Raw genomic sequence first — 15,256 nt, 5'->3', positions numbered from 1 at the left:
TGGCCAAGTAGGAGTAGGCACAGGGAAAAGCCTGCAGGACCACAGTGAATCTGACTCATGAGCCCAGGACAGCAGTTCCCTGGTATCCTGGTTTCTTGCAGTGACTTCCTTTCTTCATCTGAGATGAGCACTCTGTCACTTCCCACCTGGAAGACCTCCTTCACAATCCTACATTCCATCACTTTGGAAACTGAACAGAAAATACCCAGATGCAAGTTGAATAGAACAGAGGGCACAATGGAACTGATAAAGGAGCCTAACATCTTACGCCTAATCAAACAGAAACCATGGGAGAGACAGACACAGATAACTACTCCCCAGGGTAGAAGTGACCAAGAAGTATGTTGTGAAACTTTGTAATGGTTACCAGGTAACTGATATCATGAAGAATGTATAACCAATGAGAAATTGTTACCAAAAATAGAACCCTATGTAAGTATCATACAAGTAAAACCCTATATAAATGCCTTGTATATTCAGTAGAATTGGCTTCTGATCTCAACTCGGATACCCCCATCTCTGAACTGCTCATACAGGTGTGTGGAGGAGTTATACAAGAAGAAGAAAGTCCTCCAAAGGGCTTTTTCCTTGGAGATCTGTTCCTTAAGACAAGACAAAACAACTTAGTCATGGTGACTAAGCTGTGGATCCCTTCCTGCTTCAGGACCCCTTGTTATCTCCCTGTAAACCATTGGTCCTTTTCCCAATTCTCCCCTTCCCTATAAAACCCCAGCTTTTGCCCTGTTCAGTGGAAGTTCGTCACTGGCCCCTGTAAGAGATACTTCGGGGTGTGGACGGTCCAGGACACGGCAGAGACCTCTATAGTCGAGTTAGATGTTAGTAGTTTATTTCAGGGCGTGGGAGAGAGAGAACCCTGCTAGGAGCCAGCAGATGAAGCTCAAAGCAGGCTCAGAGGGAACAATACAAAAGGGGGTAAAATATGAATACATGAGTTCAAGACTTAAGAAGGAGAGTGACAGAACAGAAGTGAGAGAGCCGGGGAAAAAGAGGCTGAGCTCTCCTTTACAATTACTTATACAACCTATACCTTTGAATATTCTATTCCTTTACTAACCAATCTTTGTAAGTATAGTAATACAGTAACATTTGTGTGTGGCCTATAGAAATCGCTGCTTTTTGCATATTTCTAGTTATTTCAGGGTCCTTCAGACCTTTCCTTATAAGGCTGGGGAGAGGGGTCTCAGCTAAGTTTTACTGGGGGAAAGAATGTGTTCTGGCATACCAGACTGGTTTCTTTGAATTATTCAAACCGTGCTTTCATTTGTATTTCTTCCTTAGCCTTTCTGGCTAAGAAGTCATATTTATAACTCTTTTCTAATTCTACCTTCCCAACAGCCCCCTTTGCTGAAGCCTGCCAATAAAGGACTCTGTGGAATGCTACACAGCCTCCCATCTGTCGTCTACATGTCAGCTGGGGTAACCGGTGAGCAGAGCTGGGCTGAGCTGATCACAGAGCTGAAATCACATCTAAAAGAGCTGATCACTTGATGCCTCAGACCGTGCTCATAGGGGTTACCCCTTGGGAAACCACCCAAGACTCCTGGACAGCCGTTCTTTGCGGGACCTCTGTCTGGGGTAGTTGGTGGCAGCTGGGGGTCAAAAAGACCCTCAGAACCAGCCACCAACACAGGTGTATATTGCCTCCATCTTAATCTCCCTGAACCAAAAGTTAAGTCAAATCTGAAAACAGTAATTAAGGTGCTACACAGAATCTGCAAGTGCCTCACTTAAACAAAACACCAGAGCACGCTTCCTTTGCTTTGTTCCACCTAATGGCTTTTTTCCATTGTGTGGGGGAGAAGACTGTAATTTTTATTATAATTATTGTCTATGTTAACAACTTAATTTTTAATACCATTCATTCCTGTGATTAATACCACATTTCTTCCCCTCTGTGTCTCACCCAGTCTGGCTCCAGATTTCTGCTCCTTGATCCTCTCTGAGCTATGTGGGGGGGGACTACCACATCCCCCATGACCTAAGTCACCATGTCAAGTCTCCTTGATGTGCTCAGCACTATTCAGCCATCCTTCCCAGAACATCCTTCCCTCTCTGCCCAGAACATGCTGTTTCACAGCAGCATCCCAAATGAGCTCATAGAGAAGTTTGTGGACCTCATGCTTCACCAGCATGTCCCTATTCTGGTGCAGGAAAGCCTTGTTGATGGCCATTGCTGGGAAAGCAGGCTGAGGCTGGCACAAACATGTCCTGTACTGCAGTGCAAATGCAGGTGCAGTGCAGCTTCTCAGGCAGCTCCAGCCCTGCTCCCAGCTCTGTGCATTCTACCCCAATAGAAACAGCTGCAACAGGCAAAAACTTAATTGGTTTTGGAAATACATTTCTTTATGTGTTATCACTAAAAAAATCATCATCCTCTAATATAAAGTATTCCTGCTGGTGCTGGTAGCAGGGACACCAGGATGGTGTAGGCTGAGGTGAGTCCAGGGAAATCCAGTGGTCCTGTGAAGAGGCACCATCAGCCAGAGCACAGAAGGGACATGCGGGCAGAGGTGAGGGGTCTGCACCCATGCTCTTGTACAGCTGGGCAAGCTCTGCTGCAAAGACCTCAGGAAATACGTGGCAGCTGTCCCTGAACCTGTTGACTTGGGCTCTCCTGCCCCTTCCTGATCCTTCTCCTGACTCTGCTTCACCTATACCTCCAGGCTGACCATGGCTTTCCCAGGAAGAGTCAGTGTAGACTTCTCCTGGTGCTTCTTTGTCTTCCCGAGTCTTCCTGTAGAAACAGATTTCCAAGAAGACTCCTCATAGATAAGAATTTTATGATAGATTTTATGATAGAAAAAATATGATATGATAGAGGTTTCTGCAGAGCAGAAACAGAGCAGTTCTGCCAGGAACTGCCTTGGCACTCCAGCACAGTGCAAACATTTAATTGCCAATGGCAGCAATAAATAACTCACATGCCTCTCTTCAGCAGCTGATACAGGCCTATATACCCAGACATTGCCCCAAGCAGAATCAAAGCTAAGGCTGTTACTGTCCCTAGGATGTAGTACTTGCTCGGGTCACAGTATCCAGCAGTCTTGGCTTTTTGCACAGTAGCTGACCCTGGAAGGAGAAAAGACAATGCAAGAGACAATGTTTGTACTCTGCACTAGGGATAATCTCACAGTGTGCTTCAGATGCCCAAGGATTCTTGTCTTCAGAGATCGGTTCCTCTGGCTCTGGTGTCTCAGCACCAGGGATCAAGGGAGATCCCATAAAGTTCTCTAAAAGAAGAGCCCAGTGTGTATCAGGGAGCAGCACTGCCCCTATCTTTTCCTCCGGGCTGCAGGCCAGGATTGTGTGCTGGGCACCTGCAATTCATCCATGGAGAGCACTGCTGGGATACAGCAGAGATGCTGCTCTTTTCCCAAAACAGCACCTCCCAAGCACTCACCGGAATCTTCCTCAGACTCAGCAAGCATGCTGGTGTCCCGTATTGGTTCTGTTTCATCATCTGAGCCTGGCACGCTGTCACTTTCTTCCATAGGAAGTGTCTCCAGCACAGACTCAGAATCTGTCTCTTCAGAAAAAATAGGAGACACCACTGTCCCTTACTAGGAGCACGGTATCATGACCTGGACATTCTGGTAAGTGGCAGTGAGGAGCCCACTGTCCCCAAAGACAAGAGGAATCCACAGGCGGATTTTCTGCAATACAGCAAGAAATGCAGACCCAAACCACCTAAGACTTGATCAACCAAATCCCACACAAGGAATCCCTTCAGGTTCACCTTCACAGTTGGGGTCCAGCTTTAAGCCATACCTGAATGTGGCAGGGGCAGCCAACATTTCATGGATATCATTTCTGTCTCAGTGCTGAGCTAAGTATGAGGCAAATGCAGATTCAGCACAGGCCTTTTCCCAACATCTGGATGCCAGTGTCGGCACACAGCAGATCTGGCCAGTAATGGTACAACTGCAGCAGCAGCAGTAGCAGGAGGTGCCCCTGGTAATCATCTGGAACCACAACTGAGAGCAGACACTGTTCTCAGCCATCTCTATGGCTCACTCTAGGAGGTGTGAAATGGAGTGTCCCTGCAGCAAAACTCTGACTGAGTGCTTCTGGCTGTCCAGGATACAGCACTTCCATACAGAAAGCAGATTCTTATTATATGGAGAAAAGCTTCCCAGGTCCCCAGTTTAACTGAGTGGGATACACTAACCAGATGAGGCATCATCCAAGGCTGTCAGGAGCTCCTCTGGAACTTCAGGGACTCCTTCAGGGATTTCTTCAGGGACCTTGTCATCATTCTTCCCTAGGTTAGAGTTATAAAAGAAGGTTAACCTATGAAGGTACATTTCCCATGAGTAACATAGGATAATGGAGTGTTTATTCTTGTAAGGCAGTAGAAACTGACTACTCACGCTTGAGATACCAGCTTGGAATCAGCATGGAATCTGGCTCTAGCTCAGGGGCTGAAAGAGCACTCTCTGTGTCCACAACTAGAAGCAAACACCCACAAAAAGTTACCATCAGATGCACTGCCCTCATGGTCACACCTCAAGACCTGAATGTGGAAGGTGCTGACAGGGCATGCACAGACAGGCCTGCATTCTCACAGCTGCAGGGAGGTCTGGCTGCCCTTGGAACACAGCTGGCAGCTCTCACATGAAGTGAAAAACCATGGTGTGCCCACAGGACCCATGGGCGGGTCAGCACTGGAGCCTGGCCAGGAGGCTGGATAATCAGAGCTCGGGGTGGATGACCAGTGCTGAGTGACTGATAACTCAGTGCCGAGGTTCTGGGCCTGAACTGCCCCTCCCCACCTCCCTGCTCCTTAGGAATCTCTCTCCATGCTGCACCCTGAAGCAGCTGCAGCCCCTCATACCTGCCCTGGTGAGTCTGCCCCACCACCCACACCATAGTGGCTTCCTGGCCCAGCCAAGCCCTGGCCCCACTGCTGCCAGCCAGGGCTATGTGCTGGCCCCTGCCTGCCTACCTGCTCCCTGCTCAGGTATTTGAGCACTCTGGGTGTTCTGAGCTTGCAGGGCCAGGAATAAGAGGAGCATGGTCAGGACCATGACCCTGCCTGCTTGCAACATTCTGCCTCCACTGTCACTGCTGCTGCTGCTGCAGTGTTGCCCAGAGTTGCACTGAAGAGCAGACTGGGGCTCTGTGACCTCATAACAACGTGGCATCCTGTAAACTGTCATCAACATTGGGCATTGCACCCCCCTACCAGTACACCCCAAAGTACACCTATGTTGCCTTTGCATTCAGGCACCATCTCTCTGTTCAGTTTCCTTGTTCTGCATAGGAACAGAAGGAGCACAAGTAGAGAAGGGTGGATGTATTCTGGGAGGCAGCACTGTGCACGGAAATGCAGAGGCACTCATATCTTATTCCTCAGAAATCCCCATCAAAAGCCTCATATGAAGGTGCCATTAAAAAACCCAATTGCAGGTGCCTTTCTTTGGCACTACACATTTGTCTAGACAGCATTCTGGCAAGAAGCCTGCTTTTCCCAATACTTCTGCTACAGCTTCATGACCAGGCAGCACTGCTTCCCTCCACTGCTATGATGCAAAGGTGGGTGTGCAGTGCTCAGGCTTCTCCCAGGTGAGCCTGGTTTTATTCCCTTTTCTCTTCCAATCCTGATTAAAGCTGTCTCAAAGAGCCTTGCTAACTCCTGAGCAAAGATCCTTTTTCCCTTTGAGGCAGGGAAATGTGCCACATGCCACCATCAGGCCTGGTGTCCTGTAGAGCAACCCACAGAAAAAGCTCCACACTTTGCTGGGAAGACCAGGGTGACAGGTATTCAACTCTAGAACCTTCCTGTGTCTGGTTCATGGCAAGTGGAAGAAGTTAATACTTTGTGTGCCCCAGATCCCTCAGCAGTTCTCCAGAGGTCCTGACCTCCCTCTTGCTTGTCCTTGGACACCATGAGGTACTGCCATGGACACAAAGGTGTGATGTTCCCGCAGGTAAGAGCTAACACGAGTGGCCTTTTAGCTGAGCAGCTCTTCCAGGAAGGAAATACTCATGGACTTACGTGTGCCGGCCACCCCAGGCTCAGAATCTCTGCAAGGCCTTAGAGAGCACCTTTGGTATAAATGCCCAGGAAGCATCTGTTAAACCCCAGGTGTTTATAGCCACAAGCAGAGAGGCATTGACAGCTTTCCACCTCTGGGCTGTCTCCAAGGCTCATAAGCAGTTTCCAGCTGACAAGCTGCATAAACTTGGCCAATACCAACCTCTGGAATCAAGCACAGAACGCTACCCACCTTGAAGGCTGCAGTGCATAACGAGCAGAGGGTGCTACCAGGCTGGAGGGTCTCTTGGTCACATCTCCAACCCAGAACCCAGGCAGGCTGCCCAGTTGCCTCGGCGTTGGGTTTGGGCGCCATTCCTCCCTGAGGGGTGGCACCTATGAACACTGCCCGTCTGTGTTCCTTAACTCCCTACACACCCAGTCTCTCTCTTAATGCATTCCACAGCATTGTGCTACTCGGCGGCTCATTGCCAGCTGTGGGACCACTGTCCCCAGACTGCCTGTGGTGCTCCTGAAGCCGCCTGCTGCGTGTGGCACGGCAGGAGGACAACACTGCCTGCAGCCAGTGGGTGCCTTGGTCCCGCTGCCACCATTTCCCACAGGGCCGTGAGGGGTGGGCACGGGGATGTGGGGCTGTGCCGGCCCTGCCGGCCTCGCTTCTTGGGCCACAGCTGCTTCCACTGGCTCGGAGCGGCCCCGCTCCAGCCTGAGGGCCGAGGCCCGTGTCCCGGGCCTGATCGCCGCTGTCGTGCTGCTGCAGGAGAGCTCCCCACCATGTTCCGGCTGCAGTTCGCCTGGGAGTCTGAGCTGAGCGTGAAGGGAGAGGAGCCGAGAAGTGACGACAGAAGTGTTCGGTACAGGAAGCAGAACAAAAAAACAATTAGAGCAAAAGCAGTGCAGGAAATGGGACCAGAGGTGCAAGAAGAGGCAGCAGGGACAGAGAAGAAGGTAGAATGAGCAGGAGGCAGCGAGAAAGTCTGGGCTGGGACTGAGCATCGAGTCTGTTGGATAAGCTTTGGAGGTGTTAAGAGTAATTAGAAGATTATTAGCCATATTACTGTTACTGTTTGTAAACCCCTTACTTTGTACCCCTGTCCCAAATTGCTGTACCCTGTGTTTCTCGTTCCTTGTTCAGCCAGGGCCTGCCCCCACTGCTCCTAGACTCCCACATGCCAACATTGTACCCCTGCCCCAAGCTGCTGTACCTTGTTCAGCCCTCAGGAGGAGGATGACATAAGGACTTTTATGTAAACGAGAGAAAGCAGAGGCTCATGGGACGCACACAGACTGGAAAAACCCCGAGACAAGGAGCCACACGAAAAGGAAGGAATAAAAACAGTACCATCAAACGAGGAGGACTCAGAGGAGTCCCCTGACTTCCCTCCAGAGGCCAACATAACCAGAGGGGACTCGACTAGGATGACACCCTAGACTACGAGGCCAAGAAAAAGAGTCTTTCTGGGGACTGCCTAGGAAGGAGGGCCCAGCTCTGCCCTAGTGACAAAGCTGCATGGATCCTTCTCTTCTGCGGTGTCCAGTGGGAGCAGTGGCGGTGTGCGTGACCCCTTGGGCCCCCACCCCAGAGCTGTACTGTTCAAAAAAGGCTTTTTTAAAAAGGAGCTGGTCTCCTGGCCCATTCATAACAGAGGGACAGCAAGCCTGAGAGGGAGTAGAAAAGAACCAGTATATAGCGAGAAACCAAGGCACAGGCAACTGGACAGAGCAACATGAAAGAAGAAAGCCAGGGGTGGGTTTTGCTGCACCCTGTTGAATCCAGAGGTATTTTCCCGCTGCAGTGCCTTGTGGGCATGTCATTTCCCTCAGAAGCAGCCAAGGCATTTTAGAAATGGCACTGCAGGGCATGACCCTGCATGCATCCCTCAGCTCTCAGTTCATATCTGCATATGCAGGGCTGTACATGTGGATGTCTGTATGACAAGAGTTAGTGGGGCTTGATTCAAAGGTTGAGGCAAAGCTCTCTTCTGGAAAGAGCCTTAGGCTGCCCTCTCAGGAGGTAGAAATCTCAGAGGCTGCTGAGAGGCCCATGAGAGACAGCCCAGAGGTGGAGCTGGAGCTGCTGTAGAGAGGAAAGGGTCAAGGGTGAGCAGCTCAGTGGTTCCTCTTCACCACTTCTAAGGGAATTGAATTGTCTTAGGACAGTCTACCACCTGAGCCAAAATTATACAATAACTCCCAAAACCCCACAGTGTCCAGAGACGTCTTTAAGCATTTCTCTGCTAATTGCTGCTGGAAATATCCTCCACACACACTGCAGGTGACAGCCTCAGAGAGCTGTGCCATGTTTCTTGGACAACACATCTGCTGCACTCACACCTCCAGCTTTGGCTGTAGATGGCCAAGTAGGAGTAGGCACAGGGAAAAGCCTGCAGGACCACAGTGAATCTGACTCACAAGCCCAGGACAGCAGTTCCCTGGTATCCTGGTTTCTTGCAGTGCCTTCCTTTCTTCATCTGAGATGAGCACTCTGTCACTTCTTCCCACCTGGCAGACCTTCTTCTTCACAATCTTACATTGCATCACTTTAAAAATCGACCAGGAAATACCAATATGTATTTTGTCTCATTCTTTAGCCCCTGAAACAAGTGTTGAGTCAAATCCTAAAACAGCAATTAAAACACCACGTGAAATGCTCCACTTACACAAGAAACTTCTTGTACTTTGCTACAATAGTGGTTTCCAGTGAAGCTGGATACCAGACACCTACCAAAGACATTCTTTTTATTCCTGTTCTCAGCTGGATGGGGGAGAGGAAATATTACAGAAGTTCCTGGATTGTGAAAAGGACTAGGGGAGATCGCGCATGGGGCAGTCCTTCAGGCAGCATCATAACTGTGCTCATGGACAAGCCTTTGCACATCTCACCAGCATATCCCTGTTCTGGTGCAGGAAAGCCTTGACAGCCTAGGAAAGCAGGCTGAGGCTGGCACAGTCAAGTCCCGCACTGCAGTGCATACCCCTCACAGCTCGTCTCACAGCTCCAGCCCTGCTCCCAGCTCTGTGCCTCCTACCCCAACAGAAACAGCCACAACAGGCAAGAATTTATTGCTTTTGGAATTAAGGTTATTTATATATTACCACTGAAATAATTACTATTTTCTAGTAACGTTAAGTATTACTGCTGGTACTGGCAGTAGTGACATCAGGATGATGTGGGCTGAGGTGAGTCCAGGAAAATCCAGTGGTCGCCTGAAGAGGCACTGTCAGCCATGGGAGCGATGGGTGGAGGTGAGGGGTCTGTGCCAAGGTACTTGTACAGCTGGGTGAGCACTGCTGCAAAGGTTAGAGAAGACTCCTCACAGATAAGAATTAAAAGCACAATTAAAGGATTGCACAATTAAAGAGGTTTCCATAGAGCACCGCTAGGAGCTGCCTTGGCACTCTAGCATAGCATAAATATATTATTACCCACAGAAAGGATACATTACTAAAGGGAAAGCCCACTCACGTGTGTCTGCTCAGCCAATATGACATGACACCAATCCGTATGCCAAGCAGCAGCACAGCCAAGGCTGCTGCTGTCCCTAGGATATAGTTCTTGCTCAGCTCACAGAGTCCAGCAGTCTCAGCTTTTTGCACAGTAGCTGACCCTGGAAGGAGAAAAGACAATGCAAGAGACAATGTTTGTACTCTGCACTAGGGATAATCTCACAGTGTGCTTCAGATGCCCAAGGATTCTTGTCTCAGCACCAGGGATCAAGGGAGATCCCATAAAGTTCTCTAAGAGAAGAGCCCAGTGTGTATCAGGGAGCAGCACTGCCCCTATCTTTTCCTCCGGGCTGCAGGCCAGGACTGTGTGCTGGGCACCTGCAATTCATCCATGGAGAGCACTGCTGGGATACAGCAGAAATGATCCTATTTCCCTAAGCAAACATCTCCCAAGCACTCACTTCCTGAATGTCTCTCATGATGAGCAAGTGTGCTGGTATCTGTTACTGCTTCTTTTTCTTCATCTGTGCTTGGCATGGTGTTATTTTCTCTCAAGGGAAAGGTCTCCTTCTCCACCATCTCATGATCTGTCTCTTTAGAAAGAACATGGAACACTTTAAATAAAAGTCATTGTCCCTTACCAAGAGCATGGTACCATGGCCTGGGCAATTTGATAAGTGGCAGTGAGGAGCCCGCTGTCCCCAAAGACAAGAGGAATCCACAACCGGGTTTACTGCAATACAGCAAGAAATGCAGACCCAAACCACCCAAGACTCGGCTAACTGAATGACACACACAAGGAATTTCTTCAACTAAAGCCTCGTGCTTGAGGTGCAGCTTCAACCCATCCCTGCCTCTTTGTTTTGGATATGGCATCCATTCTGTGCGATGCCAGATCTGTCTCAGTACTGTGCTAAGTGTGAGGCAAACACAAATTCAGCACAGGCCTTTTCCCAACATCTGGATGCCAGTGTCTGCACACAGCAGCTCTGGCCAGTAATGGTACAACTGCAGCAGCAGCAGTAGCAGGAGGTGCCCCTGGTAATCATCTGGAACCACAACTGAGAGCAGACACTGTGCTCAGCCATCTCTATGGCTCACACTAGGAGGTGTGAAATGGAGTGTCCCTGCAGCAAAACTCTGACTGAGCGCTTCTGGCTGTCCAGGATACAGCACTGCCATAAAGAAAGCAGAAGCTCAGCTTCCCAGGTCCCAGGTTTAACTGAGTGGGATATACTAACCAGATGCAGATTTCACCAATGCTCTTAGAAGCCCTCTTGGAACCACAGGTATCTTCTGGTAATCCCTCCCTATTAGATTTATAAAAGAACATTTAGAGACAAAGGTCCATTTTTCATGAATAGCACAAGGAAAAGGAGTGCTTATTCAACTGACTGCTCACGTTTGAGATACCAGCTTGGAATCAGCATGGAATCTACTTCAGGAGTTGGAGGTGAATCCTTTCTGTCCTCAACTAGAAGTAAACACTCACAAGAAGTTACCATCAGATGCACTGCCCTCATGGTCACACCTCAAGACCTGAATGTGGAAGGTGCTGACAGGGCACACACAGACAGGCCTGCATTCTCACAGCTGCAGGGAGGTCTGGCTGCCCTTGGAACACAGCTGCAGCTTGCACATGAACTTCCCACACTGTAGTGGCTTCCTGGCTCAGCCAAGCCCCAGTCCTGGCCCCACTGCTGCCAGCCAGGGCTGTGTGCTGGCCCCTGCCTGCCTACCTGCTCCCTGCTCAGGTATTTGAGTACTCTGGGTGTTCTGAGCTTGCAGGGCCAGGAGAAAGAGGAGCAGGAGGTAGTGGGTCAGGACCATGACCCTGTCTGCTTGTAACATTCTGCCTCCACTGTCACTGCTGCAGTGTTGCCCAGAGTTGCATTAAAGAGCAGAGTGGGGCTCTGGAACCTCACATCAAACGGGGCTCTGTGATCTCATAACGAGATGGAATCTTTTAACTCAGCTCAACATCTGATCCTTAGTCCTCTGCCAGTGCTCCCCAATGTATGCCCATATTGGCTGTCAACTCCTGGACCTCACCTCTATTCAATTCCCTCATTCTGGACAGGCCTATATGGAGCACAAGTAGAGAATGGTGCAGGTATTTTGGGAGGCAGCACTGTTAATAGGAATGTAATGTTCTTATCTTGCCCCCCAGGAATCCCTATCAAAAGCCCCATATTGTGGTGGTGCATTTTGTTAATGTAAGTTTTACATACGGTTTGTCCCAGTTACTTGCCCCGCCAAAGGGGAATGGTTCTACCCCAGGTTATCTCCCCCTTTCCTTAATGTCACTCACCTCAAGACCCTTCCCTATTTTCCAGAAAATTCTGTGCCAGTCTGTCCCTTGACCAATCACCCTAAGTTCCCAACTGCCCATCATTGTAACCCAACTCCTTATTCCAGGCCCATCCCTGTCAGTCCCACCTGATACATACTCTTCATTCTAGAAACCTCCCTGTCAACCTCCAAATGCTGGAAACCCTATTGGGTAATAAAAGTTTCTCCCTCTCCAGTGTAACCCTATTGGTTTGTGGCTTCCAAGACCCCACCTCACACTCCTCCCCTAAGGTTCCCCAGTTAGTTGAAGTTTCGTACCCTCCCTTTTATCCTCTACTGCGTATAAGCTGCTGTACCTCTGTGTTTTGGCTTCTTTGGTCCCTGACCCCCCTAAGAATAAACTCTCTGTATTTCATACCGAAGACCCTCTCTTTCTTTTACCCTAATCCTTGGTGCACCCCATACTACCTTGAGCTGTAGGGCATTGTGCCCTAGCCCACATTTTCCCACAAGCTGTCCTCTGGATTGTCTGGCTCTCTGGGGGCAGCCCACTCTTGTCACAGTGCCAGGAGATGGCCGGAAAGGAAAACGTCTGACGCTACAACACCGTATGAAGGCTGCATTAAAAAACCCAACTGCAAGTGTCTTTCTTTGGTACTATTTTTGTCTATCAGCATTGTGGCAGGTGTTGCTTTCCACAGACGGAAACTGAGAAGAGTTCTTTAAGAATTAGATGGTCAAGAACAAAATTAAGGCAAACAAGGCAAACGTTGTATTTGAGAACTGTTTCTTGGTAACAAAGGGAGTTAGCATAGCAAAATTAAATGCTCTTTTTATTGCCATCTTCTCCTAATTTCTCACCTGCAATGGCTTCAGGGCTTCACCTCTTCTAAAGACCTCAGTTCTGCAAGGTGCTGAGCAACCTGGAGCTCTTGTGTAATCGGAAATAAAGCCTGAGTCTTAGTGCCATGTCTTTGTGTTTGCAAGTAGTAAGTTAGCTTGCAGGGCTTTGAATACTGTGGGAAAGAGCCTAAGTCATCATTCATGCCTGGTATTGTGATACTATCCAGCACACTGCCTAATCAGGCTGTTTTCTTCATTGTTTTCAGGTATGTACAGCGAGCTGCAATGATTTTCAGGTTTTCTTCAGCCATAAGAAAGCATTTGCCTAACCTGGTTGCAACAATAAGCAGCCCCTTTATGAAGATGCTATTCAACTTGAACTTCAACTCAGAGGAATATTTTCATTCCTGTTACCTGAATGCAGTTTTGCAGACCTTCATGGAAAATAGTCTGTTCTGATGTGGCCTATTTACTTCATAAAATAGGAAGCCACAGTGGTTTTATATATATTTGTCTGTACTCAATCTTATGTAAGAGTCTGACAGTGGTTTCATTTTGTTACATTTTCTTTTCTAGGTAAGGTGGCAGAAATTTGGCCCAGAAGCTGAGGTTCTCAGTTTGCTGACAGAAGGAACTCTTGTTAGAAATAAGGACATTATTAGAAAAGAGAGAAAAAATGAGGGCTGGATAAAATGGAATGGGAAAAGAATCAGATAACTAATTTGTTACTGAGATTTGGTGCCTGCAGCACCTACAGTATGCCAGCTACCAGTCACAGGCGAATCAGATAGGGTGTGCCATCTGCAATATGGTAAATTGCTTTTTAAGTGGCTCCCCAGAAGCTATTTAAAAACTGGCAGACTATGAAGGACTCACAGCTCATGAACTATTTCAAATCTTTTAACTGGTCAGACTTGCCTTCTCCTCCCATATTTTCAGGTCAGGTAGAACTGTTTAGAGGGTGGGGTGTGTTTAACGAGAAAACACAAAGCACAAACCAAATGTAAACTATAAAAACCGGTTGGTTTTGTTCCATCCAAAACATGTACAAGGAGGTGGCTCTTCTTCACTCAGGAAAAATGAAGCATCATCCTACCAAGTGCTGTTAGATGCCTATCAAGCAGCTGACAAAACACTTGAGGAAAAGGTGTCCTTAGATACTTTTAACTACTTAGAACTCCTCAGTATCACAAGTGCATAAAAAATATTTCAATTATATGAAATCCAGTCCTACGCTGTGTCATTAGCTATCCAGAAAGTCTTGACGTATATTGGCCTATACTCTTGCATTTCCCCAGTCCAGACCTTCACTTTGATTACCATACAGAAAAAAATAGGAAAAGTTTTGGGAATGCCTTTTCTAAGTGGGGGAAGAACTACAAAAGTCAGTGAATGGGCAAAGATACCACTGCTGTATGTGCTACATAATACAAATGTCTCATCTTCCAGAGTATACCTCCAGAGAAACTTAAAGACTCATAGTGAAGAATGCATTATCCATGACTGGTTTTTTCACACCAACTACTTGTACAGAAACATCTGTCATGAACAGCAATTACAACAAAACTAAGACTTAACCTGAGCAGTAGATTCCAAGAGTAATCTGTAAGGCACCCAAGCAAACTGGCAAAATACTGTGGAAACATCCCAGTGTGACCATTCAGGAGGTGCTCTGGGGTCCACACTCATGGTGCCAGAGACTTTCACTGCCGGGACCCTTTCACCATGGGAGGCTCCCATGACCCTGTTGTCTGTATTTTGTTTACAAATGGTTTGTTCTGTTCCCCTCTGTGTTGTTAAGTTATACATTCTTACCCTAGATGTCTATCTTACCCTAGATCCATCTCTTTCTCCTCCCACCACCTGTCAATTCTCCCTTATACCAGCCCCTTATTCTAGAAAGTCTCCTGTGAAGTCCTCCTTTTGTGCCCACCCCCTGTTCTGGAAATCCCCTAATACTTGGTGTCTCATTGATTTGTTTTAATTGTTCCCTCCCCTTGTGTTGTCTTTCTGGTTTGTGAGCTGTTCATTCCATCCTGTGATCCTCCCCAGTGTACACCTTATTGGTTGAAAATTTTACCCTCCCCCCGAGACCTCCTATGCATTTAAATCCCTGCACAGTTTTGTTTAGCGTCTATTGTACCTGGACCCTTCCTGAGAATAAACCCTTTGGGAAACTGTTATAAGTAACCTTTACTAAGTTTGAGAAGTTAATTAAAGCTGTTATTACTTAAGTGTTAATTGAGGTTGATATTACATGATACAAAAGTTGTAAGAAATAAATGTTAATTATGTCTGATTATAATGTAAGGTTGTCAAGTTGATGGTAAATATTAATGTTTATTGCTTATTTGGGTTGAGACTGGGTTGGGGTTCAGTGGTTTGAATATGGTGGGTTAGCAAGGAATATCGGGGGTTGTGGGGGCTTGGTATAGTAGAAGAAAAGAACATTCAGGAATGTGAGGTAATAAAAGTCATGTCACTACCTTGAGCAATGATTGGAAGAAGCATCCACCAATCGCACAACGCATTGAGAAAATGGTTGGACCAGGATGAATGCCATTAGATACCAATCAAGACCTGGGAAAGAGACCAATCCTGAAGAAGATTCAAAACCAGACCAATCAAGGACTAGGGGAAGGGTATAAATTAAGC

General features: G+C 47.8%; 2 protein-coding genes and 2 long non-coding RNA genes across 6 annotated transcripts; 2 read left to right on the top strand and 2 right to left on the bottom strand.

Moving 5' to 3' along the window:
* Positions 1-2,338: 2,338 nt before the first annotated feature.
* Positions 2,339-5,243, bottom strand: LOC111941486 (uncharacterized). 2 transcript variants are annotated; one of them, XM_023944626.2, is made up of 6 exons: positions 4,967-5,243; positions 4,392-4,469; positions 4,190-4,282; positions 3,422-3,547; positions 2,943-3,090; positions 2,339-2,755 (listed from the first exon to the last, which is right to left on the bottom strand). In XM_023944626.2, the coding sequence occupies exons 1-6, from the start codon at positions 5,241-5,243 to the stop codon at positions 2,365-2,367; spliced, it is 1,113 nt and encodes a 370-aa protein (XP_023800394.2). In that variant the 3' UTR covers positions 2,339-2,364. The 2 variants fall into 2 exon arrangements, with proteins under 2 accessions (XP_023800394.2, XP_023800395.2); XM_023944627.2 differs by lacking the exon at positions 3,422-3,547.
* A 271-nt stretch (positions 5,244-5,514) lies between these two features.
* Positions 5,515-8,586, top strand: LOC147648538 (uncharacterized). Its single transcript, XR_015281164.1, has 5 exons — positions 5,515-5,586; positions 5,667-5,781; positions 5,854-5,951; positions 6,780-6,967; positions 7,155-8,586. It is a non-coding gene; the product is annotated as an uncharacterized LOC147648538 (long non-coding RNA).
* Positions 8,587-9,078: 492 nt separating this feature from the next.
* On the bottom strand, positions 9,079-11,371 carry LOC147648537 (uncharacterized). Of its 2 annotated transcripts, none has more exons than XM_086869843.1 (6): positions 11,206-11,371; positions 10,869-10,940; positions 10,708-10,776; positions 9,928-10,059; positions 9,486-9,627; positions 9,079-9,310 (listed from the first exon to the last, which is right to left on the bottom strand). In XM_086869843.1, the coding sequence occupies exons 1-6, from the start codon at positions 11,315-11,317 to the stop codon at positions 9,241-9,243; spliced, it is 597 nt and encodes a 198-aa protein (XP_086725969.1). In that variant the 5' UTR covers positions 11,318-11,371; the 3' UTR covers positions 9,079-9,240. The 2 variants fall into 2 exon arrangements, with proteins under 2 accessions (XP_086725969.1, XP_086725970.1); XM_086869844.1 differs by having other exon boundaries at positions 9,079-9,307.
* A 98-nt stretch (positions 11,372-11,469) lies between these two features.
* Positions 11,470-14,627, top strand: LOC111941459 (uncharacterized). The gene is made up of 2 exons (XR_015281163.1): positions 11,470-11,579; positions 12,868-14,627. It is a non-coding gene; the product is annotated as an uncharacterized LOC111941459 (long non-coding RNA).
* The last annotated feature ends 629 nt before the right edge of the window (positions 14,628-15,256 follow it).

Source organism: Cyanistes caeruleus, chromosome Z (genome assembly GCF_971803275.1).
Source record: "Cyanistes caeruleus chromosome Z, bCyaCae1.hap1.1, whole genome shotgun sequence".
NCBI lineage: Eukaryota > Metazoa > Chordata > Aves > Passeriformes > Paridae > Cyanistes > Cyanistes caeruleus.
The sequence above is the reverse complement of the archived record's forward strand: the minus strand, read 5'-3'. Positions and strand labels throughout refer to the sequence as shown.

Coding starts and splice junctions, on each gene's coding strand:
- LOC111941486 (XM_023944626.2), bottom strand. CDS start 5,243: ATGCAAAGGCAACATAGGTGTACTTTGGGGTGTACTGGTAGGGGGGTG. Junction 4,470..4,966: donor AATACCTGAGCAGGGAGCAG/GTAGGCAGGCAG, acceptor GTTTGCTTCTAG/TTGTGGACACAGAGAGTGCT. Junction 2,756..2,942: donor CAGCTGCTGAAGAGAGGCAT/GTGAGTTATTTA, acceptor CTGTTTCTACAG/GAAGACTCGGGAAGACAAAG.
- LOC147648537 (XM_086869843.1), bottom strand. CDS start 11,317: ATGTTACAAGCAGACAGGGTCATGGTCCTGACCCACTACCTCCTGCTC. Junction 9,628..9,927: donor TCATGAGAGACATTCAGGAA/GTGAGTGCTTGG, acceptor TTCTCCTTCCAG/GGTCAGCTACTGTGCAAAAA. Junction 9,311..9,485: donor TATTGGCTGAGCAGACACAC/GTGAGTGGGCTT, acceptor TAACCTTTGCAG/CAGTGCTCACCCAGCTGTAC.